Raw genomic sequence first — 25,061 nt, forward strand, 5'->3', positions numbered from 1 at the left:
ATCTGGTGAACGGATGACCAAGAAACTTGTGATGAATAAGTAAAAGAAAAATCTGCATGAGTATGTTATTTCTACAATATACTAATAAGACAATTTTGGCCTCATATATTTTGGGCTTCCCTTTATTTTCATAAGAATAAAAATAACTGATGAATAAATATCGGATGAAAGCTTGAATTTAAGTGACGCTGCTTTACGCAATAAGAACTGCAGTATAAAGTCAATTATAATAACAGGAAAGCAGTATCCATGCTTCATTGGGCCGCTGCACATCCTCCTTTGTTCTATGTCATGACTGTAGGCTACTGTGGAGGTAGCTGTGTGAGTGTGTTGTATAAGGTGGCCTGCGCACACCCCAGATACACCGCTAGATGACAGCACTGTCTAACCAATTAGCTTGTGAAAAATAGCAATATTCCCAACTCCATATCGCAAGGATGTGGACTGTCCCTTCCTGTTTTAGTGCCGAGAGAGCCACCGTACCGACTCACACTGGAGCAGGAATACAGGCACTCATAACGCGATTATGCCTGGATTTTCGCTGTGTTTGTCAAAGGCACGGAGTTGTATTTTCCGTCGCGGGCTATACAGGGTTATATATTAGGGAACGCTGCTATGTTATTCTCCGGGTAGCTGGTAACATAGCAGGCCTGTTTATTGCGCTGCCAACCCTTTTTGCTTTCCCATGATTGTCCTCCCCTTTTCACACTCTCATGGCGGAGACTAAAATAATTTATCACATTGACGAGGAGGAGACTCCTTATCTGGTCAAACTGTCTGTTCCTCCGGAGAAAGTCACATTAGCGGATTTTAAAAATGTCCTCAACAATCGGCCGGTCAACAGCTACAAATTCTTCTTCAAATCCATGGACCAGGATTTTGGGTAAGTGGCTACTGTCGGCGATCATTATTATTATTAGCCTGTTCGTGTGGCTCATTTGCTATTTGCTGCGGTGTGTATTTACACCTTTTATTACAGCTATCATTATAGGCAACATCAAACGATCCCGACTGCCAGATTGCTACATGTGCGCAAAACTATATAGAACCGTGTCTGTTTCCATGTCTGCTCTTGGCACCTGCTCATTATTACAGGCTACCCTGTGCTCAGCGGAGGAGACACTTGAGGGTTTGAAGTTGTACCAGATCTGTCCAGAGCCCTAATGACGCAGACCTGCGTGCATTACACAGAGCCAGACCACTGCTTCTCATATTAACCTCAATATATTAACCATGTGGAATATGACTGTCAGAGCAATGCTGGCGAGGTCTCAATATTCAACTTCTCAGATTTCGTAATGGTCTATTTCCCAGTACCTGGTTATAATTTTAGCAGGGTTCGAAATAACCATTAAAAATATTTATTTATTAATGAATTATATGGTTGTATTTGTTTACTAACACATATTGTGCACTGCAGGTGGATCCCAAGGCAATTTGGGAACCACATGGCAGTGATGGTGACTGTGCTTCATCTTATCACCTTTCTGAATAATTCTTCTAACAGCATTCAGTCCTTAAAGTAGTTGTCTCGCTAAATTTTCTGATCAGCATTGTAATATATTGTGTTATTACAGAGCTCCTAAGGAAAACATCAAAGTTAAATAATGCGTGCTGGTGGTGCAGTTGACTGCCATCTAGTTATATCCTACAATTCACTGGCTTTTATCATTTAATGTTATTATGAGAGAGACATGGGTAATTTAATTTACTAATGGTAATTATGATGTAGATTGTCTGTAGAAGCAAAATAGGGGGTGTTGATGGGGACAGCATGCTGGGTAAAATAACGGTGTACGCAAAAGATTTAAATGTGAATATTTTGTTATTTATCCTACCCTAAAAATGTAGTTACCTTCACTTCCTTCACTGAATGTCAGAACAGAAATATTTCCTCCATGTTTTAGTCTTGTCTTTCTTTTTTTTTTCTGCCCCTCTTTTTGTCAACCCATCCTGGTTTTCAGGCGTTACACGAGGTCTACAAAGCTCTCCAGTTCTCTCGGTCAGCAAGATCAACTTGTGTCAGGCCTCTGCTGAGGATGACATATTTGTGTCAGTGACTGTTCTCATTCCAATCTGAGGAGTCATACACGGGCCTACGTACATTTGTATCTAGCAGCGTAATCGCAAAAATGATTTGAGGAAATGCAGAGGCAGGCAGTGTCTACAGAGCCGAACGTCATGCATTTCCACTGCAGCCTGACCTTGTGAGGGAAACTGGCTCTTCCTGGTTGCAGGCTAGTCTTGGTGCGCCGCTTTGTCCCCAGGCCTGGCTTCCTGCCTGTCTTGCGCTGCAGGCCGGGCTGCTCACTGGGCCTCAGGTGATCGACAAGCAGATTATGGAAACAAACAAAGCGTGTTTGCTCTCTCCACATAGAGACATGACTCCAAGTTGCTAAACTCACAGCCTCGTAGATTCTTTTCCTGCATATGCATTACAAAGCATAAAGCACACAGTCATATTACACTGTGAACTGGACAGGGTCGAGTTCCATGTAGATATTACAAAGGCATTTCTACAAGCATTCCTGCCTTTGAGTTACGCTTGGATATTCAGGCTCTGTGAGTCCAGTGCCGTATGGTACTGGCACAGTATGGAAGCAAACTCAGTCAAAGGCACAGAGGAAAGCAGCGCTTTGTGGTAGCCGTGCTGGCTGCACTGCATACACACAGACAGTATGGCTGCTGGAGAATTAGCAAGGGAGGAATAAGACTGCTGAGCAGAGAGGGAAAACATCAAATCCCTTGCAGTTATAGACAGTGTTTGAAATGTAAATGAGCAGTCAGTGCAAGGTTCTCTGTAGTAGACCCCCTGGTGCGCAGGGGAGAAAACTGCCATTTTCTTATGGGATTGCTGAACTACATTTGTGTTGGCCATATCAGCTCTTTAAGGAATGGCCACACAAATTTGATAAACGGTTTGCGCCCCGGCTGCTTCGGCTTACCGCGGTGAACGTGCCGTTTCAGGTCCCTTTGGAATTGCATGGAAAACGTGTAACTAGGGGATGTGGCATTTCCATCCACAGAACAGAGCACAGCAAATTAAGCGATGAACATTTCGTGTACACATTTCATACTTCAGTTGTTTTGTTTGTTTGTTTTTTTTGTCAGTAATATTCATTCGCTCATCCATATTCATAAGACAGGAAGCTAATTGGCTGGGTTGTTTTGAAGCAACCCACTTGGTTTTTTTGGAGACTTCAAGGTGATGATATGGCGTTTTGTCATTGCCACTGGTGGTGAGTGGGTTTGAAACCTCACTATAATGCAAGTCACAGAGGCGCTCTGGAGCTGAGGAAGCAGCCAAGCTGAAGGTCTGAAAGAAACAGTCTTGTTTGTGCCTCAGAAAATAGGGGGCTGGTAAGGGGATCTTTCTCCTGCTGTAGTTAGAGGACAAAAATCTGCAGCTTTTTGCACAAACGCAAAAATGCTTTTATCATTTACAGATTGTGACAGATTTGAAGGTGATACCAGAATCTGATATCATAGCATCAACTGCAATGATAACAATCACATACTGAACTGAAACGTATGAACTTTGTGATTTTAAGCATCACGCGCCATTGACAGTACACTTGCTATTATTACCAGCTTTACACATGGTTAAACTTGAATTGAGGTGTTTACTGAGTGAGACCCGGAGGCATATTGAAGTCAGTCTGTTCACAAACTTGTTTGACTACAAATATTTTGCTTCCCTGTTTAAAGTGTCATTAGCATGAGCCCACCAAAGTCATTGGATGGCTGGTCTGAGGTGGCTGGATTCTCCCACCTCTGGTTTCTGTTCTAGGCTGCAAGTTAACCTAGCCCTCCTCTGTCTTTCAAAGCATAAACAAACACATCTAATCTTTCCCAGCTACACAAATATCACCAGCGGCGGAATATTCCACGATCACCGGGGTAAATCTAGTCATTATCCTGTGAAATCTGTTAAGACCTATTTAAGCTGTCAGCCCTAAGAAGTCAGATCTTTGACAGCAGCCCACACCAGACACATTGCTTTCTAAACAGGGTTTACGGTGTGTGTGTGTTTGTGCGTACATTTGTGCGTCTGTGCTTAGGGTTCAGAAGTGAAACTAAAGCAGGTCCTGATATCAGATGGAAGATGTTAAAGTCATCAGCTGTTATCATTGGAATTGCGTCTCAGCTCATATCTTACAACACAAAGCGAAGGTATTTTGTATGCCAAAAAGCATAAACTACACTTGCACAGGTCAAATGTGTGAATGGAAATCCTTATTTTTGTCAAACTTTAGGAAGAAGCAATCATTCCTATTTTATTTATACAGGCCACTCCCACATCCTCACAAGTCACTGTACAGCTGGTCATGCAGCTTGAGAGAGAGGATGCAAACACTTCCTACCTAACGAGTGGCCGGCAGACTCGGCCCTCACCTCCCTCCCTTTTCCTCCCTGAGGTGGAACATGCCACAGCAGCAGACTCTGTGGTCGTCAGTTCCAGCCACAAGGCTACGTTATCTCTGTCCACCACTCCCAGCAATGCAGCTCCCACAGCGGCAGTGCACACAAAAACACAACTAGCTTGGCTAATCATTTCAGTTGCAGGGACGTTCTGGCAAAACAGGACGAGAAAAAAAAGCTGTAAAGTCGCTGTCAGAGACACCGCTGCATAAAATCGTCTTTGGATTTCCTGCTGCTCTCAAGTCATGCCTCTCCCTTTTTCATGTTCAAAGCCAAGAAGCTTACGTGAGATCTCCACAGACTCAGAAATGCTTAGTTGCTGCCTTTCCAGGAAAATCCTTCTCAAAAAACAATCAACATACAACACATAAAGTCATCCAGGGAGTTACAGTGGAATCTGGTAAATATATTAGGATGTTAGAGCCCCGTGACTTGTGTCAGAGTGTGTTTTGCCAGATCGTCTCCTGCCCCTCAGCAAGCTCCAGGCCTGATCTGTGTGACACAAGCTGAGCAGGTGTGGTGACTGCTTGCTGCTGAACTGTTTCCCAGAGGGTCAAAGGGTAACTGGGAGGTATTTTTGTTGGGAATTTACAGCCAAACTGAAGGAGGCGCTCGCACAGGATCACCCTATTAATACACGCTTGACGCCTCGTTGTCGCAGTTATGAGGCATTTCCTACTCTATCTATCTATCTATCTATCTATCTATCTATCTATCTATCTATCTATCTATCTATCTATCTATCTATCTATCTATCTATCTATCTATCTATCTATCTATCTATCTATCTATCTATCTATCTATCTATCTATCTATCTATCTATCTATCTATCTATCTATCTATCTATCTATCTATCTATCTATCTATCTATCTATCTGATTTATAGTTCTCTCCCTTGTAGGCAGAGCTGTTGTTACATTGTTGTGCTCAGAGTAAGTGGTCTGATAGCCATGATATTTATAAATCAAGGATAGAAACTGAATGCAGCACCACCGCTACTCTATGAGCTTGCTTCATGCTACAAAGGGTGCAAAGCTGATCGAAAACAATGTTGAAAACGTGGCTTTCAGTGCGTGAATGTCACTCAGCGTGGGGCAACATTGCAGGTCGACCCATGCTGTGTTGTTGAGCCAACTCTGTCTCCGACCACTGGTTAGTGAGCCTGACTGTATCTGTCTGCCTGCTCCCTAGGGTCGTCAAAGAAGAAATCTCTGATGACAACGCCAAGCTGCCATGCTTCAACGGGAGAGTAGTGTCCTGGGTAAGTGAGATGGATGGCTCATCCGTGTTGCCCCTGTTCACCTGGCTGTGTAGTCTCAGCTCTATGCAAAGATATGTGGAGCACCCATAGATCATGTACATATTAAAATGCAACGCCTCCACATAAGTTATCAAACACTCTTCACCTTAAGCTATTGTTCATCTGTGCTATAAAGGTGTGAGTGAATCCATTAGATATTAAACCAGGCCCTGGTAACAAAAGAGCTGGTTTAGGTTGACCATTAAAATGACCATTTACTTCAGGGGGGGTCAAACATACACCCATGAAATCCATTCAGTGGTGCAGTCAAGCTGGGTGTCTTTGCAAAGTGTAAAAATTGCATAGAAGTTATTAATAATTATAGTTTTACAATGAAATCTCAGCATTGTGAATAGAGCTGATGATGCTACTGGAGTGGAAATTTGTTATTATTTTAGCTCATTTGTAGATCACAAGCTGTTTGAATGATAAAAGCGTTGTTTAGTTTAGCTTTGGTGCCTTTGTAGATGCATGGCGATCAATATGTTGTCATTCACATGTAATGATAGTAACAGTAACTAAATGTGAAAGAATATGAGACATATTGTTGGAATTGCTTTGGTTTTTCTGAAGTTATTCATCTCTTTTGTACATGGATGGTAATTTACAGTTACTTGTACTTCTTTATGAACTATATGAGTTTGATAGCCCTAATCTGCTGCAATCCTTTGGCCACATACACTGTGTATTTCTAGTGTTTTTAATTACTGAAGACAAACAGCACCGTGAACCCATGTCTACAGAGACAATAGGCTATGCCAAATTAAATCAGTCTATCTTTATTAGAGAAGGATTTACACCTTAATCAGTCATATATATTTATATAGGACAAAGAACGTCTGTCTCTAAATATTGATCCAAAAGTAGCAGCAAAGATTTATAAATTAGTTTGAAGGTCTGTAATTTAATTTGCTCAGTGTCTTTTTGTTTTTTTTAACAATGTCTTGTATAGATCGTACTTTATTGATCCCTATGGGGAAACTCATTATTTTTCTTTCCGCTTGGGGAGGTCAGAGGTCAGAGAGAGCCACATGGTGGTGTTTGTGTACTTGTTAGCGACTGTCTTGCTCAATAACACTTAATTGTTGTCGATACTCTCTCACAATAGCCTCCACTTGTGATTAAGTGTGGTCACAGTTAGTCAACTGTTATATAACAGTTAGTCCTAATATGTACATGTTTCCTCATGATTGCGCCACATTTTATTTAAGTCCAGCTCCCGTTTTCACAAATATGTGTTGCTATTCAAAGAGCTCTCAGCAGACTGATTTGATGATTTTACACTTTATTATGTTTTCTTTCTTTCTCGTTTATCATTTTAATGTTAAACTTTGCAGGTGAAGTGACTGATGTATTCGTTTTAGAAAGAAAATCACAATTTGTGGTGTCGCTGCACAGCATTTCCTCTGCAGTCATTATTTCTTCCTTGTTAAAAAATTCTTGTGATTAAAACACCTGCACACCGTAGGTTAGCCACACATGCTAACTGGACTTATTATTCTAATAGTTATTCAGACAATAAATCAATTAAAAATATATTAGATTCCACTAACTAGACTACATATACGGTGAGGTTGATGTAGACTTATTTTTCTTGCATGTTTAAACATTTCAAAAGGAAGGAAAATTTCTGTGCTATTAAACTTAGTATAAAATGAAAAGATAAACATTTGCTCGTGGGGCAATGTCAGATCAGTCGTAATGCATTAATAATTAAGAATACTGCCTATGATGCTGGGGGAGCTGCAGAACCTAAGATGGAACATGGCTGAAATCATTTTACACTCATATTAGAACAATTTTTAAAGCTACAGTTTTGGGACGTTATTATGTAAATTGCCGAAGAAGTTTGTGCTTTTGATTATTTTATTGGTGATTTTAATGGAATTTAAAGACATACCCAGGGAGGGTCCTTGCAAACCAGATTGGGCTAGATTGAAATACTCTGTAATTTATCTGATGTGCTTTTTGGAATATGTGCCGTATTTGGGCCGTCAGAGATTCTGGCTGTAATATGAAGATTAACCTGGTCCACATATTTATGTCAGTGTGATTAGCAAGTCCAGTGTTTCCAAAATTAGTTACGTTCATTAAGTTAATTTCAATAATATATATTTAATCTCTGTAATATTCTGGATATTTATAATTGAGCTGTTTGTATATTAGAGTTTTTTCTTATATTTTGTGACTTTGTAATATATTGTATTATTTAATTTAGTTAAATCTGTTACTGTTGTTCTTAAAGCAACTGTAACCACATCATTTCCTTTGGAATTATTCTGATTCTGATTCTGATTAAGGCCTTAGATAAAATAATCCAGTGTGTACATTTTAAAGTATTTGGGAAAAAATATATCAGGAATTCTCTTCAAGGTCTACCATAAAAAACTCTCAAAGCCAGAAGGAAAATAATGTAATAAATGCATCCACCATATATGTCCTATACTAGCATCTTTACACTGGCTGCCAGTTGGTTTTTAAATTGATTTTAAGATTTTATTATTTATTTTTAAGGCACTGCATGGGTTAGCGCCTTCGTACCTTTCTGATCTTTTAAAGTTATACACTCCTTCAAGCTCACTGAGGTCTGCGGACCAGAAGCTCCTAGCTGTCCTGAGGTCCAGATTAAAGCATAGCGGAGATCAGGCGTTTCCTGTGGCTGCTCCTAAACTCTGGAACAAACTGCCCAGTCACAGCAGGACCCCCCCCCCCCCAACATTAGACATTTAAAAACCTGTTTGAAAACCTGAAGTTTAAAACATTTTATTCTCTGGCTTCTCTTTCTTCTCATTTTATTTTTCCTTTGTTCAATTCTGTCAGCTTGTCCTATGTTTTTATGTCATTGATTTTTCTTTAGAATTACAGCATTTTGGTCACCAGCCGCTGTTTTAAATAGAAACAAATTTCTATAAAACTGGAGATCCAAGGACCAGAGAGAAATCTGCTCCTTCTTAGGATGTTTCGAGAAGAAAGCCAGCAAGTCAGTACACGGCAGGCACAGAAGGTGATGGAAATTGCAGTAACACTTATATCCGTTGTAATGGAGAAAAGAAAAGTATCCCACTCTTTATTTGAGAATCGAGTGGCACCATAGCGATGCCTGTGAACCCCCAGGCTTGCATTAGAATAATCACAGCCCACAGAGTTGTTGGGCTTTCCTCGCCTGTCTGCTTTAACTTTCATTATTCTGGCTCAGATGAAAGGATGGGTCATTGTACATCATCCTTTGTACCGACACTCAGCTGAGTAAAAGAACAGAAGTCTTTTAAGTTTCTAAGTAGCTTGCAGTGTTTCTCAAGTTGTATAAGCATAGCCAGAAGTCATCGGTAGGCCTTTTTGCCACATCTCAATTTCACAGCCTCCCCTGAGTGGACTCGCGCTTAAGAGACGTCTGTCTCTGAGTTTATCTTTGAGTTTGCGTGGTTACAGAGTTTCTTTCTTCTAGTTCTGTGTCCACACTATGCAGCCTATAGAATACAATAAAATATGCACGGTATAACGTGTGCTTGTCTTTGACCTGAATATGTCTAATCTGTAATGAATAATTTTGTTTCCTCCAACCTGTCTTTTTCAGTTGGTCCTGGCAGAGAGTGCACACTCTGATGGAGGATCTCAATGCACGGAGAGCCATCCAGAACTTCCCCCACCCCTCGAGAGAACAGGGGGCATCGGGGACTCACGGCCCCCGTCCTTCCAGTGAGTAGGATGATTGCCGCTCGTCATGTATGCACAATTACACACACTCGTGTAGGCAGATGTATTCAAGCACGCAGCCCTGCGTACCGGTTGACCTTTTCATTTCACAGCACGCTATATGTGCTAATCAGAACGTGGAACGTGCCACAGAGAGATTTATCGTCACAGGCTCACATGGGGAGTGTAGACGGTCGCTCCGCCGCTGTGTGAATATAGCATGAAGTATGTGCTAACACTACAGTGTGGGAATATGCATAGGCGTGAGTATTTTTCCCACTTGGGTATATATTCCCGCCCACACAGCCATGGAGTAAGGCGTTACTTCGCTCGTCTATGTAAACACGATGCGCATGCTGCTTGGGCGGCTGATTCTTGAAATAGCCTTGACAGCATAAACCTCTTCAGGCAAATACTGGCACTCAAGTGAGGCTCATTGTATTCAGTCACTAAGAGCATTCATCCATACTCTTAAAAAAAAAGCACATGTGGCCTGAATCATATTATTGCTTAAGCACTCAAAAATTGAGATTTTCTCAACGTTATGGCTACCTGAGTCCAGACTTTGCCTTAAAACCAGCAGATTTAAAAAATATAACTGTAATCACTAAGGAGAAGTCCCTTCCTAAATATAGCCAAAAGGGCTGGGGGCAGTGGAGGCCAAGAGTCATTGCCATTACAGCACTAGAGCAATATAGCTGAGGCTCTATATTGAGAACATGCAATCTGTCATGTCTCAGTGTATCTCTTTATCTACTGTTTGACATCTCAGCTCTCTTTTGCCCTCTATGGGCTGCTCACTCCTGTTTGGCTGTCATCTGGCCTGATGATGTTATTGTTCCCAGCCAGCTTTGACTACCGCCACCTTGTGGAAAAAACAGCAAACTGTCTGCCGGCCCCTTTACCCGCCCCCTCCGTGCCTCGCTCTCTCTTTCTCTTTCGCTCTTTGAGTCAGACAGCCAGGCCTTTTTACAGCATGGTGAATTCCCTATCGCGAACCTCCCCTCTTTCTGAAATGAATCCAGCCTTCCCCCCTGTACCGCTGTCTGCAAATAGCTAGAATATTATTACCACATCATTTTCTCTTTGTGCTTTATTCATGCATCTCGTGTTTGTCGGCGTGAATGGCTCTATTTGATGAGCACACACAGAATAGGTGTTTTGGTCTGAGAATGGACACACTGATGTGCTTCTGCTCGGTAATCCGGATTAGCAGACATTAAAAGCACCCATCTCCATTTCCCAATGGGAGGGGGGGGGGGGGCTATTGGCAACAGGGAGAGGGGGTGGTAGGTGTGGGGATTGAAAGGGGGTGGCATTTGTTCACAGCTGGAGCCTAGCGCCTCGGATAATCTCCCACCAGAATAGCAGATCCGTCGGCTGGCTGGTGAGCGCCCTTTGACAGGTTTTGACAGGGCTAACAGCGAGGCAGTGGCCACCGCATCGATCATCACATAGCTTTCTAATCAGTTCCACTAGAAATGCACCTGAAGTGTGCATCTTCACTGATTTTTGCATACATGCACTGACCTGTGCTGGTGAAGCCGGGCCCAGGTGCACCCATTAGTACTCTGTAGCACGCGCATGTAAGCATGCTCAATTGAGCGCTTCATCCCGCTGAGTGAACACGGCAGACACGGCATCCTGTCTGCTCCTGAGATTTTCATTTGCATTGGTCAGCCACACGTAGGCACTGAGGTGTGCGAGAACATTGTTTTCAAACGAGGAATGATGTTTGCTCACAGGTTTGGTTTTTTATGCCTCTTTTTTCTGTTTATACACTTTGATTTTGACTGTTTGTGCGCGTGCACTGACATTTACGCAGGTGTGATTATTTAGGTATTCAGGTGTCAGATACATGTTGCATACGTGCCTAAGTGCGTGTGACTGACTGACAGGGTTGAGTAGAGTTCTCATCGGGTTCAGGTTTCCTAGGAGCCCGGTGGCAGTGTGAGTCCCTTAACCCTCGTGCCTGAGGCCACGGCGTCTCCAGCCCTCTGACAGAATAACAATCTGCCCGCCAGCTCTTCCAGAGCCCCCAGACTCCTTCCAGACCTCAAGTACACACAGGCCGGCTTATTGCTCAGCCCACACCTGATCTACCACTTCTCACTTTTTATGCGATCTGTCATTCTCTTCTCTGTCTCTCTCCCAATCATGCTCCAGGCACCATCTGGGCTTTCAATAGGTCTCATTAATGCCAGTATTGTCCAGAATGGCTCCCTCTCAGGGTATCTGGTCATTAATGACACTTAGTGAAAAACACATCACATACCACCGAACAATGAAATTGCTATTTTGGCCAGAGGGACTGAATTTGAAACAGAGTCATGATATGAGTTGCATATTCCCCTAAGGTTGGATGGCAGGCATACAGATACTATAACAGACAGAAGTATACTGTAGCTAGGGATTATGTTCAGGAGTGTTGGTCTCAGGCTGGCTAGAGAATTCATTTGAAACACTTTCTGCGAGGCAGACTGAGATACTCTGTGTTTTGTACATCATTATGAAGCTGACTGAAGTTTTCCGATGCGTGTATTGCAGTGCCAATGCAGTGAGCAGTCGTGACGGCCTGGACACAGAGACTGGTACAGAGTCTCTCCTAAGCCACCGCAGAGAGCGAGAGAGAGAGCGCGCACGGAGGAGAGCTCGAGAAACTGAGCGTGAGTATTATCAGCCAGGAACAGATGGATCCCAAAAACGCAATTATCTTGTCATTTCCAACTTATTACTTTTCAGTACCTCTTCATTTAACTCTCATACTCCGCACAAGTCAATCACCAAAAAATGTGGACGGGAAGTAGACATGTATGAAAAAAGGTCCCTGGGGCTCAAGTGGTACATGTTCAACTGCAGCTATGTTAAAGCAAAAAGTTCACTGTATGTCAGCGTTTTTGGAATAGTTGGCCAGTAGTTGTCTTTCTTTTCTGTTTCTTCTGTGGCTCTCAGGTCTGAATTATAACAGGAGTCTGTTGCAGTCACTGTTGAAATAAAAAATGCCTCCATTCCATCTGGAAAAGAAATTGATTGGATCTTGACTTTAAAAGCTCCTGAGAACTGTTATCAAGTGCAAATGCATTTGCTTTATTGTGCTGACATTTGACTACAGCAATTTCTATTACAAGCTCTTCGGTAGGAGAGGCGCAGCACTTTCCTGCTCCTTCGCAAGAACTCCTATTTGCAGGCTCAGTGTTTTCAGTAAGGGAGGCTGTCTGTGCTATCCACAACAGAGAACAGGAAGGTTTTGCAGTGGTTACCCACATAAGCACATTGGCGATCAGTAGAGGTACCTGCTTTCATCCGGTTTCTGTCCCACACAGGTATTTTTGACAAAATTAGTTGGTTTTTTGGCACCAAGTAATAAACAATCGCAGTCTGCCATTGTTTTCACTGACAGCAAAAATCACTGTGCTCTTCTCTCTCGCTTTCTTTCTCTCGCTCCCCCCTTCCCCTTTGTCCTCTCTTCACAGCAAGCCTGGCTCTTTGCATCCTGCGCTCCAGGCTCATTAACTAAATACTCATTAATTTATGTGGTGCAATTAGCATCACTGATTACAGCATCAGGTTGGGGTTGTATGGAGGGCTGTAGATGGGGAACAGATTTATCTTAGCAGACGATCTGCACATGAGCATAGCCAGTGATTTCATCGTGATCACGCTGGTGCACTCCATGATGATGCTTTTGACTTGGCACAGACATATTGCTGCTGCCGCTGCTGCTAGCAGCCAACTGAACATCTGTTGTTTTTTGCATGTGAGAAGGATCACAAACTCAATGAAATATACATTGTTATCCACCCCGTTGTCTGTGTTTACTGACTTCAATCCAATCTAGAAGCACATATACTTTCCCGGAGAAACTCCAAGAGGAACTGGTTCATAAATTTGTGTAACAAAGTCCAATTAAGTGTAATTCAGCTTTAATTTCACCGAGTGACACAGCGAGGCGTAAAGACAGATACCTCCTCCCACCTCTGTGCCTCACTGCCTGCAGCATCATCATCAGCAGCAGCAGGAATTCCCCTGTCACCTTATACACATGCGAGCGTTCCTCGCTGTTTTACAAAGATCGGTTAAAATGTTCAGACTTATCAAACTATTCTCTCTCTCTCGTCTTTCTCAGTTTTCTTTCCTGCGCTGTAGCATTCAAGGATGAATAATGGAGCAGTTAAAAAATTTAAGAGGGAGAACAGGTGCAAGACTACCTCATGGAGTTATGGGATATGATCTGTTTTAAGGCTGCCAGGTGTTCTGTATCTTAACCAGTTGTATTAGAGGACGACTGTGGCCAACAAAGGGGGGGGGAGCGTTCCCGTGGCATTAAATGTTATGCTGTACAGAGCCGTCAGGATTTCAAGGCTGAGGTCAGAGAAGACACAGTTAAGCCTGAGCACTTATGTTTGTATTAAAGTATTACACAAAGCCTGCAAAACAGCTGGTGAACATAAACTACTCTCTGTTATGAAAAAGTGTCTTCAGCTCATTTTCCTGTTCTTGTTGTATTAGGGCTGCAAAGCTTTTGTGATTTCAATCACTCGACAGTGCTTTCACCTGAGGAAGGGAGGGGAGAAGACAGCTTATCGTATAAAATCACATATTATTTTCTCTCTGCTTTGGAGGATACCATTGTCTGATTGGTCAGAGGCAGATTAACAGTCATTCAACAGTTGCGTGCATGAGAGTCAGGGAGGAGGTAATACTTTCTCCTCACTCTCAGCTCACTTTCTCTGTTCATTGGAAGAAGGCGTGCTGTCAGCTGCGGTGAGAGGGATTCGCTGTGTTATTTCCCGGGATGGTGTTGGGCTTTGGAATATTTTCTATTGTTTTTTGTGGGTAATTTAACGCTGGTGTTATTTTTTCTGTTTTTCCAGAGTTATGGATAGTTGGTTAAAATAGGGAGGCTCTTGTTTTTTGAAGCAAGGTGACATTTTTATTTAATAGGTGTAAGCTTTTATAGGCTGGTTCTGTTTATGAGCGATTCTCATCAAAAGGCAGCTCGATTGATTATAGAATTATTTAGACTGCATGTTTCTCTCTTTAAAGATCAGAGTTCACACAAAACAGTCAATTGCTGGAAGTGTCACAGCTTTCGGAAAGGTCACGATAATGCCGTGTTCAAAGTTTCGCATATTCATTCAAAACGTGACTTTGCTGTTGAGTCATAGCACTCGCTTCTTGTTTTACTACACGTCACTCTTGATAGTTTGTCGTTTTGTGTATTCCCTATTTCTGGCACTTCCTCTATTGTAGATAAGCTGTGAAGTGTGTCAACAGCCAGCTGGTGGGCATAGACTGACTGGGGCTCGGGCTTTTTAGAGAGCAGCTAGCACAGACGGAGCAGAGCACAAAGACGCAGATTTTTCAGGCTGGCTTGGTGAACCTGCACACTTGCTTTTTGTTTGTTTGTTTTTTTGTTTTCTCTGACGCCAGTCAGCAGAGTGCGAGAGGAAATATGTTTGAGTGAGTCTTAACACTGGATGTCAGGTCCCTCTGCTGATTGAGTGTTTATGTGCAGTAGCTCGTCTTTCAAATGAGCACCCTGTGGGCGGAGCTAGCGATGGGAACTACTACATTGCTGGAATGTTTTGCTTGCTCTCGGCGAGTACGTTGGCTACCATGCCCTCTTCGCCTTGTGAGACCTTTTCAGCCAATCCGCTGTTACCCTGAGACTGCGCCACCTCACTGCCAATGTACGTATGGAGACAGACCTGGTAGTTTTCCTCTGATGGGAGGGCACTACTTTTTCTTGGTTTTCTGCAAAGTCTACAAATCCGTGTACTGTATTAAAAAAATGCGTTTATTTTTCATTTTTATTGCTACATTTTTTTTAATTCATGTTATTCCACCTGCAGGAGGGTCTAATTGAAGATATATTTCAGTTCAATGTCCACATCTTCCTGAGATCACAGTTTAATGCTTGTTGCAGATGATTTTTGTTTTGTATTCCAGCCACTCTCATTAACTCCTTCCTTCCTCGCCTTCTGGTTGCTCTCTTATTCTCACTTCACCCTGCAATGATGACCCCCCCCCCCTCTCCATCTGACTTACTGCTGCTGTGCACTTTTTCTCTACAGTCCCTCGCATCAATGGTCACTCCAAATCAGAGCGCACTGCAAGGGACTCGGCCATGGGTTACGACAGTGCCTCAGTAATGAGCAGTGAGCTGGAGTCCAGCTCATTTGTCGACAGTGAAGAAGATGAGGATGCTAGCAGGTAAGTTCTTCTCCAGTTTTGCCATTGAAACACTTAACTTGGTCGCTTTGTCTTCTTTCTGATGTGATTTGTTGTTTTTCTTTTCATAAAAGCTGCAAAAACAGTGAAGAATTTGCAACAATAAATCAGACTTAACCACTTAAACTACAATCAGATATAGTGCGTGTGTTAGAAATTCATTTAAATAGGAATAGCAAGGCTAACAATTTATTATTTTGTTGAAACTGTATGTGTGTACATAGACCTTCACAGAGTTTTAAGGAAAATTCCCAATGAATATACTAAATAGCTTAAATTGCTCACTCTGACCTTATTCATATACCCTATTTAATATTCCATCTTTTCCTTGATTTCACTTTCTTCTTCAGGCTCAGTAGTTCCACAGAACAGAGTTCGTCTTCACAGCTGATGCGCAGACACAAACGGCGCAGACGGAGGCACAAAGTGGCAAAGATCGACCGGGTATGCACCTCTTAAAACACATCAGTGCCCCTGCTGAAAGTGACATTGACACTGAGTGCTTGAAACACATGAATAAATTGTTTGAAATGGGCTTTTTGCCACTTTTATTCACAATATGCTCACTGTAACCTCTTCTTCCTTTACCAGTCATCGTCTTTCAGCAGTATCACAGACTCCACGATGAGCCTAAACATTATCACCGTCACACTAAACATGGGTAAACCTGTTGCATCCATGCCTATTTTTTAACGTCATAGAATTTAATGTAGAATTCATATCAATACCAAAGCGAGTCTTTGTAACTGTATTCATCCCCTGCTTTAATCTCAACAGAAAAATACAACTTCCTTGGTATCAGTATTGTCGGTCAGAGTAATGACCGGGGGGACGGCGGTATTTACATCGGCTCTATCATGAAGGGAGGAGCTGTAGCTGCTGATGGCAGAATAGAACCTGGAGACATGCTACTACAGGTACGCTTCCATAACGAGATATTTGAACTGGTAATAATTGTGCCTCGAATTTGCTGTTGCAGTGACAACATCTCTCTGAGGTTTTGCTGCATGTTAATAATGACGGTTGTATTTAGTTCCCTTGTTAAACTCTTATGTAAAACTTGGAATCCTGCCTCTCTTTTCCTTCCCCATCCTTTGTTCTGTTTGCGATGGACGCTTCCAATTTGTTGTGGCCCCGATACAAACAGTATAGGTTGTTTTATGATTGTGGGGGTTTATTCCATCAAAAGGACCTTAGGATTTGCAGCCATGTGAACCCCTAAAAGAACAGCAGAGATTAATACGTGCACAGTATAAATGCATAAACGCATCGAAGTTCTCTTCAGAACTTCAAAATAATATTTTAGTTAGTAAAACATGGTCGAGAAATGTAAAGAAATTACATTGTTGGTTTTGTCTGTCAATCAGGTGAATGACGTCAACTTTGAGAACATGAGCAATGATGACGCTGTGAGGATCCTGAGAGAGATTGTTTCCAAAACTGGGTAAGGACTCTTTCTTGGAAGATTATTGAAATCAGATGAAATTTAATTAATATCAGAACCAATGTGCTGGTGAGTCATGGGGCTGTATAGAAAATCAAAGGATCTAAATAAATAGGAAAAGCTAGTTGATAATGCTGCTTGACCGTTGGACACTGTTGCAACTTTTCCTGGAAGTTGACCTTTCGTCTTTCTTAGTCGGTGTCGACTGCTCGTCAGTAGAATGAGTAGCTGACATTAAAGGATTTATAGGAAATGAAAGCCATCGACGGCTTTCACATTTGACAAGTTTGATTATGTTACGTAAAGTTATTCGCAGTAGAATGACAATGCGCAGTAGATTATTCAGCTTTGGTGTTTTTAAAAAAGGGAACAAGTACAGCATATTTCTGTGTATGATTTTTCTAAGAGTAACATTTATTTTCTATGTATATCCAGTCCCATTAGTCTTACTGTTGCCAAATGTTGGGACCCATCTCCCCGAAGCTACTTCACCATTCCTCGTGGTAAGACAGACAGTGTGGTGTAATATTTGGAGCAACGCAAATGATGACCTGATAATGTTTAAACCATACCGTGTTCACTTTGTCCTATTTATAAAAAGTTTCTCGTTTTGTTTTATTTTCTCAGCTGAGCCAGTGAGACCCATTGATCCTGCAGCCTGGATTTCACACACCACAGCCCTAACTGCACCTTACCCTCACTACGGTAAAGGTTACCTGCTGCTTTGTTCCAGTATAAAAGGTCACTTCTCAGTAACTGAACTATAAATAATGAGGTCACAATGATCAAAATTGTTTCTCTTTTTCCATCTCAGAGTTTGATGACTTGCCTCTGTCTGTAAGTAAAACAGATATGGCAACTATTGTCAAAGTGATGCAGTTGCCTGATTCTGGCCTAGAGATTCGAGACAGGATGTGGTTGAAGATCACCATTGCAAATGCTGTTATAGGTGAGAAAATCTACCCAATGCAGAAATTTATATAGAAACAGTGGCTGTATTACTGTAAACAATGCTGGTTACTTGGAAATGTGCAGACATGCATTGCATGCATAGTGATCGAAACCTCTGTGCTGAGTGTGGGCAATAAAAATAACTCAGTAAGGCTTTTTTTTTCTTTAAAAAGGGAAATAAAGAAATCAGTAGGTTTCCTAGAGAGCACAATATTAAATTACAAGACTGAAATCAATTCAAATGCATGGTATCTAAAAATATAATTTTTTAGGTAGTTTACTCTTTCTAAACACAACAAACAACATCATATAAGTATTTTTTTTCAAGTCATGTAGACTCTTTTTTTTTTTTTTTTTTTTTTTTTTTGGTTTGTTTTTTCTGAAAAGCATTAGCATCGTAGTTCTAGCATTAGCTCCACTAACTTCATTCAAAGGTTTTGCAGCATTGTGCTGCTTGCCCTAACTATTGCAGTTGTGGTTGATGTGTGGTTGCTGCATATAAGTGGTATTTTTAGCATCTGTTCCACGCATCAGGGAACTGAACTTCATGTCCACGTGTGCATTCTTTGCCATGCTAGGTGCTGATGTAGTGGACTGGCTGTACTCCAGAGTGGAAGGATTCAAGGATAGGCGCGATGCGAGGAAGTACGCGAGCAGTCTGTTGAAGCACGGTTACTTGAGACACACTGTCAATAAGATCACCTTCTCTGAACAGTGCTACTATACCTTTGGGGACCTCTGCCAAAGTACATCCACTTTTCACACCTACATTAATTAAGCAGCTCACACATTTATGGCATTTTCTTTTTAAATAGAAGGATTATACTAACTCTGTCCCTCTCTGCTGCTTTTTTTCCCTCTCTCCTCAAGACATGGCCTCACTCAATTTGAATGAAGGATCCAGTGGTGGAGGTTCTGAGCAGGACACTTTGGCACCACTACCTCCCACTAGCAACCCCTGGCCTCTGGGCGGGCAGCCATTCCCCTACCCTCCTTTCCCCACTGCACCCCCGAGCTTTCCGCCAGGATACTCAGACCCATGCCACAGTTTCCACAGTGGGAGCGCAGGCAGCCAACACAGTGAGGGTAAGCAATAAGGAGGGGCAAGACGAGTTTTCCATCAGCCTATCGTTGATTAATATAATATATTCGCTCAACATGCAACACGACATTAATGAAGTCTTTCTGGCATATTAACGAATGTCTGGCTCATGCTAATGTTAGCTTTACTGGCTCTCTGGGCAGGAAGTGGACATTGGATTGCATTATTCAATACAATATAAATATCTGTGTTCTAAAATGCGTCCTGTATTGTCAAGGTCAATCATGAGCATCTTGAGTCATGCAGCGGACAGCTCTGCAGTACTGGGTGTGTACACAAAACAGATCTGATCAACCATGTGATTATCAATCACCAGCTTGAAATGATCAACACTAAGTCCATGTGTCTCCATTAGTTCTTGAATGATCTTTTGTTTTGATTTTTGAATCAAAATGTGATGGTGCTGCATGGTTTTTGTTGTCTGCGCTGGGGCGGTACGTATAAGTAGCTGGCAGGGGTAATGTTGCTGTATATTTTTTACTACGTAGCCCAGACAAAAGATGTGAAACTATATATTACCATCTCTCTGTCTTATTTTCATTGTTTTGAGTGGCTCATCCATATTTTAATTTCGCCCAGTTGCCATTCTTTCGGTTAGTTTTGGTTTCGTTTATCAGCAAATTTTGGGAAGACAAGTGACAAATAAATGTCATGGTTTTCTTTCTTTGGGAGCGTTCAGAAAAGAGCAAGCATTCATGGTAATGAGTGCATGTGTGAAATCTTGGGGACAGTTTCTGCATATTTGCATATAAAGGATCAGTAACAGCCACCGGCGTTACGTTGGTTTGGAGCTAACGGGGGAAAGTGCACTAGGACACGACAGGTAGTAGAGGAACGACTGGGCTGGGAGGTGTGTGTAATTCTGTTGTTCCCTCTGTTTCTGCTGGGCAACGGTAGACTGAAGGAGGAGGTAGTCCCCGGACACTGGGGGAACCGGTAAGCCTGCTAACCCCCTCTCCTCCTCTGCTGCTCTCTCTATTTTACCATTCAATCTTATTCTGCCACTCCTCTCTTTCTCTTGTGCTCAACGTTCTCCACGTCTCATACTGTAGCTTTAAGGTTTTTGTTGGGTTTTTTGTTTTTTCTCTCTCTGCCCGTCCCATAATTTTTCTTTGGTCCATGTGTATCCTGTCTGTGACTCTCCTGACGTCCGATTCTCCCTCTCTGTGCCTCTAGGCATGCATTCGTACTGTGCTGGGAGGTGCATGATGCAGGATGAGCACTCTGAGGCTTGTGCTATCATTCTTGCTGATAGGGGGCAATCATGCACCACTTTACCCAGTGCTGTTGGGCTCACTGTGGAAGGGGAGGCGTGGAATGTTTGATTTTGCAACAGTGTGATACACCTCCATTAGTCTGATGCCAGCAGTGTTTATTAACAGCATTGAGAGTTGTGACACGTATTATTACTGAGAAATTGACAACACGACAAATACGTCATTCTGCGTTGTTCATCAAGTGCTTTGTGGTAATCTTTCTGATGCAGGTGTGTCATCTTTATATTTATGATCTTTGACTGTTTCAGTGTTTGTATGAATATAAGAAAAAGCCTTAATATCAGTTGCTGCATCAGAATTTGGGGCAGAAATCACTGAGATAATCATGTTTGCCCTTGACTGACTTTTGCTAGACTGCATAACAAAAAATGTGGTCACACCTTAAACAAAGTGCAGTAATGTATTTATTAACATTGACACATTTTACTGTGTTTCAAACACGAGCACCTTTTCATGTTATGCTTAATTCTGGTGGAGTTCAAGAAGTCTTTATTAAGCTGATGTTTAATGTGTGACCTTTTGTCTTTGTTTATCGGTAGCCGGTCGTGAATTATCAGTAGCTGATGACTTGCAGCTGCTCACTGTGTATTTGTGGGTGTTTATATTCTATTGAAGTCTTAACCTGTTAATCTCTGTTTCCTTTTTTTTTTTTTTTTTCCCCCCCCCCAATCAACAGGAAGCCGAAGCAGTGGATCCAACCCCAGCGCAGGCAAAGGTAGACGTTCATCCCCACAGGAAAAGGGTCAAAGGTCAACATGCAGTGAATCAGAGCCAGGAATCCGCGGAGGGCGGCGTGGTGACAGATCTGCCAGTCAAATGAGCCATCACAGCCACGCCATCTCTAGCCAAAGTCACGCAAGGTCAAGTCTCAGCCACAGTCATTCACACAGGAGCCACCCTGTCACACAGAACAACCACCCCCCGTTCACCTACAGCCACGCCGCCTTTACTCAGCCAGCTCCAGGCTCCTGTGCCCAGAGCGAGCGAAGCCATGCCTCCTCCTACGGCCCCCCAGGCTTGCCTCCCCCTTATTGTCTGGCCCGTCTGGCCCCCAAGACCTCATTCAACAGTAGCACGCCTCCTGGAGCCCCACCTGGGAGAGAGTTAGCAGCCGTTCCTCCTGAGCTCACCGCCAGTCGCCAGTCCTTCCAGCATGCTATGGGCAATCCCTGTGAGTTCTTTGTTGACATCATGTGACAGAACAGTGCCTTTTTAACTCAGTGAGCACAAAACAGCTCTCCCTGATCCCTTTCAACCCTGTTCTCCTTTTTCCTCTCAGTCTTTTGACCATCTCTAAACTTCAGAATGTAGACACTGACTGGCCCTCTCCACAGCCCCCTGCTGTCTGTCCCTCTGATGTCCAAGCAAAGGAATACAGGCAGCAAGAGCACAACAGGAGTAGTCCTCTCGCACACAAGCAGGGGTCCTCTGGCTGAAAACCCTCTTTTGTATTGACGTGACGTGTACAGTTTGTGAAACGTGAGTGGTATTCAGTGTACTGATTTCTGTAAAGATGCCATGCAGACATTTTTGGGAGTGTGTACTCTACCTAGGATATTTTCTGTTCTGCGCCTTTAAGCTGGCTGGGCCTGGATCTCAATCCCCCAGACCCAGGCCAATAACTATGGCCTACGAATCTTTTTCTGGACATAAAACTCGGACTGGAACACCTAACTCATATTTGTGTATAATGCTACAGTTTAGCACATTACTCTGGCCCCACTCCCCTTATGTCAAGGCGCTGCCACTGGCGTATTTAAGCTCTTACCTGCCAACTACTAATAACGCTAACCTTGATCAGTTCACAATCCGAGGATTTCCATAAGGGAGACCCTGTAGCCAGCCTTTAGTTCGACTAGGCTGCATATTGCATGACTGTCTCACCTGCTTTAAAGAAAACGTATTCATTCATTTTGTTTAAAGTATTACCGTTATTGGGGGAGGAGGTTACCTCTTTCCTATGTTCTAAAGGAAGAATCCATACACTGGAACATTTTCGTGATGTTATTTATGTGATCCTTTTGCATTGATGGTGTCATACTTTGTCTACTACGAATGACTGACCGACAATCAGGCATCACTCTTTATGAAACGGTGGCCATTTCTCAATGTCCTAGGTGTGCTTTGTCGAATGTATCATTATTTCTGTCAGTGATTAAACCCTGACACCCATAACACTTAGTTTAAACATGTTTAAAGATCAGCAGGATTGCAAACTTTGGACACTCACAACAGCAAACTGTGAAAGCAAACTCAAAGGTTGATTAGATAAAGTAGTTTGACAAAAGCATCAGGTTTGTCTCCTTCAGTTGTGGACTTTGTTGAAAAGTCAGTGTGATAAAAGCCAAAGCCTCACATTGTTTGGTGGACATGGCTCTTCATACTGTTGAAGCTGTCACTTCTAGTTGTTGTGTTCAGAGTGACTTCAAGGGGAATCCTGGCTTTCAGATGGTGATCTCCTTGCAAAACAATGGCAAATCCCTGTTGTATCTACCTAAAATATAGTTACAAGAGGGGAAATAACACACACACTAGTTTTATGAGCACTTTCCCATTTTGTCCTTCCCTCCCTTTAGTATGAAGCACTGTTTGCAATCAAAGCTTTCTCTTTAATTTTCTCTAAAAAAAGAAGAATAAATTGTAAATAGAAATTTATTATATATATATGAATAAAAATATATATGTTCAAAACACTGTCTTCATTTTTCACCTCACCTGGAGACTGAGTGAAATGCCACTAGGTGGAGACATTGTTTTGTGTATATTATTGTACAAACTATACATTTGACTGATAAAATGATAAAAATGCGATTTGAAAATGTGCTTAAGGTGCCGTTGCCTGTTTTAATTCGAAAGCAGTATCATGCATTTCAAATGTATGACACAATCTCGTGGGTGGTTGGTGTTCATGACCGGCCTGTGGTCAACAAAACAGTCGCCTGAAGAATAGACAACCATTTACAATTATAGCCGAGATGGGTTAATATGTTGCAACAAAGTTTTAATGTTGGTTTTGACACTTGACAGTTAACACCCCTGAATGGAGTTTCCAGTACACCAATTACGTGTACTTTCCCAGTGGGCTGGTGTTACTTGTAAAACGGCTATACAACAACAAGCCGACTGTATAGTACAGACCCCCATCTACTTGACCCACAACCACAGCCGCGGTTGCTGAGTGACGTCACACACCTACATCTATGGTGGGTGTGTAATAAAAATGCTCGTCAGGAAGGAAGTGCTGTGTAGGCAGAATAAGTTACTCTACTAGAACAGCAGCCCCCAGAAGAGCGCAATGACCTGTAATCGCCTTCGTGCTGTTTGAAATACAGGCCAACGGGTAAAGTGAAAACGTGTAGTCCCACATTAACAAAGCCTTCTGCCATGACAGTTCCAGGTTGACTGACTCTGAAGCTTATGTCAGCCTACATGCAAATATGAGCGCACACTCATTTACCAGCAGATTGTGTTGCTAAACTCCTTACCGAACAGCCCTGAAGTATTTCCCGAGCCGCTATGTAAATTTGGGACGGGGTTTTACTGTGCTTCATTGCTGAATTTTTTTAAAGAGGAGGTTGAGGAGTAAATGTGGGAAGGGTTTCTTAGGGTGCGTTGGCAGATGAGGTACATACGCAGTCTCACACCACGCGCGCACTTTGACGTGACGACGCTATCGCTCGAGTGTGATGCATTAGAAAGTCAAAGGCCTCGTCTGCGAATGTCACGAAGTATCATATGATAGTGAGATGTTACAGTCATGACTCAGCAGACAAACGTTATGTGCGTGTATTTATTTGGTTCGTTTTTCCCCCTTCGCACTTAAATTGTTAGTTTGAATTTAAGCATGAAGATGAGCTAGAAGATCCCCAGATATGTAATCACCTGACACCTCATCATTTGTCAGCAAATTCCCAGTGTTTTCCCAAACTCACACCACTTACTGTAAGGAAACGGTTCCTTTTTCAAAGGAAGTAAGTCCTACTGAGTTTGGGAATCGCTATACACAATTGAACAAAGGCACCTGAAAACAAAGGTCACTTTTAAAAGCACCACTTTCATTTTAGAAGAAATATTCTTACAACACTTTTAATTTCATTTTCTACCTGAATATTTGCCACGTGTGTTGTCTAATACAAGTGTTAGCCACCAGACACATAATGATCTTCTGAAGAGTCCGTGAGGGGGGGAATTTCGAGACATTTTCAATGCCCTTTAAATAAACTTGTGATTCTGGGCATGATGTCTTGTCCTATGACTCATCTGTTAAATAACAATGACGCGTTCTCTGTTGTGAATAAAATCGTATTTTAACAATTGTTTACTTAAATTAAAAAAAAGTTTTATGCTGTACATTTTCTTTAATTTCACCTCAATTTTGCATTTCTTCAGTGTATATTGTATGTATACTATGATGCCATGACTCCCACGAGGAAGACAATGGTATTGGCATCCTTAAGCTTTGTTTATAAAACCGTATAGACAAAATAAAGTCCAGGAGATTAAGTAAAAATAAAAAAATAAAAAAAAATCCCCCTTTATGACTGTTTCCCCGTTAGAGACAAAACAGAAAAGTTACGATGAAGATAAAATCCCTTTTATTTCTATTGTAGCGTGATAACAAAGCCTTTCCACGACAG

General features: G+C 42.2%; 1 protein-coding gene across 3 annotated transcripts; it reads left to right on the plus strand.

The window, feature by feature from the left end:
- The first annotated feature begins 438 nt into the window (after positions 1 to 438).
- On the plus strand, positions 439 to 24,774 carry LOC146550715 (segment polarity protein dishevelled homolog DVL-1-like). 3 transcript variants are annotated; one of them, XM_085260703.1, is made up of 16 exons: positions 439 to 883; positions 5,615 to 5,684; positions 9,298 to 9,419; positions 11,964 to 12,082; positions 15,494 to 15,632; positions 16,001 to 16,094; positions 16,242 to 16,311; positions 16,428 to 16,567; positions 17,018 to 17,094; positions 17,530 to 17,597; positions 17,722 to 17,799; positions 17,909 to 18,043; positions 18,624 to 18,791; positions 18,916 to 19,131; positions 21,101 to 21,595; positions 21,704 to 24,774. In XM_085260703.1, exons 1-16 carry the CDS (start codon positions 714 to 716, stop codon positions 21,709 to 21,711), a joined length of 2,169 nt encoding a protein of 722 aa, XP_085116829.1. In that variant the 5' UTR covers positions 439 to 713; the 3' UTR covers positions 21,712 to 24,774. The 3 variants fall into 3 exon arrangements, with proteins under 3 accessions (XP_085116829.1, XP_085116828.1, XP_085116830.1); XM_085260702.1 differs by having other exon boundaries at positions 440 to 883; positions 21,101 to 24,774; XM_085260704.1 differs by lacking the exons at positions 439 to 883; positions 5,615 to 5,684; positions 9,298 to 9,419; positions 11,964 to 12,082 and adding an exon at positions 14,958 to 15,109 and having other exon boundaries at positions 21,101 to 24,774.
- Positions 24,775 to 25,061: the final 287 nt, after the last annotated feature.

This window comes from Mchenga conophoros, linkage group LG20, assembly GCF_057382185.1.
Source record: "Mchenga conophoros isolate Kocher_MC1m ecotype Shallow Benthic linkage group LG20, M_conophoros_male_GT1.1, whole genome shotgun sequence".
In the NCBI taxonomy this organism is placed as follows: domain Eukaryota; kingdom Metazoa; phylum Chordata; class Actinopteri; order Cichliformes; family Cichlidae; genus Mchenga; species Mchenga conophoros.

Bases quoted from the DNA above. Each gene is read 5' to 3' on its own strand.
- LOC146550715 (XM_085260702.1), top strand. From the start codon at position 714: ATGGCGGAGACTAAAATAATTTATCACATTGACGAGGAGGAGACTCCT. The intron at 16,312-16,427 runs GTAAACCTGTTG...TAATCTCAACAG, and splicing joins CACCGTCACACTAAACATGG to AAAAATACAACTTCCTTGGT. The intron at 17,598-17,721 runs GTAAGACAGACA...TTATTTTCTCAG, and splicing joins CTACTTCACCATTCCTCGTG to CTGAGCCAGTGAGACCCATT.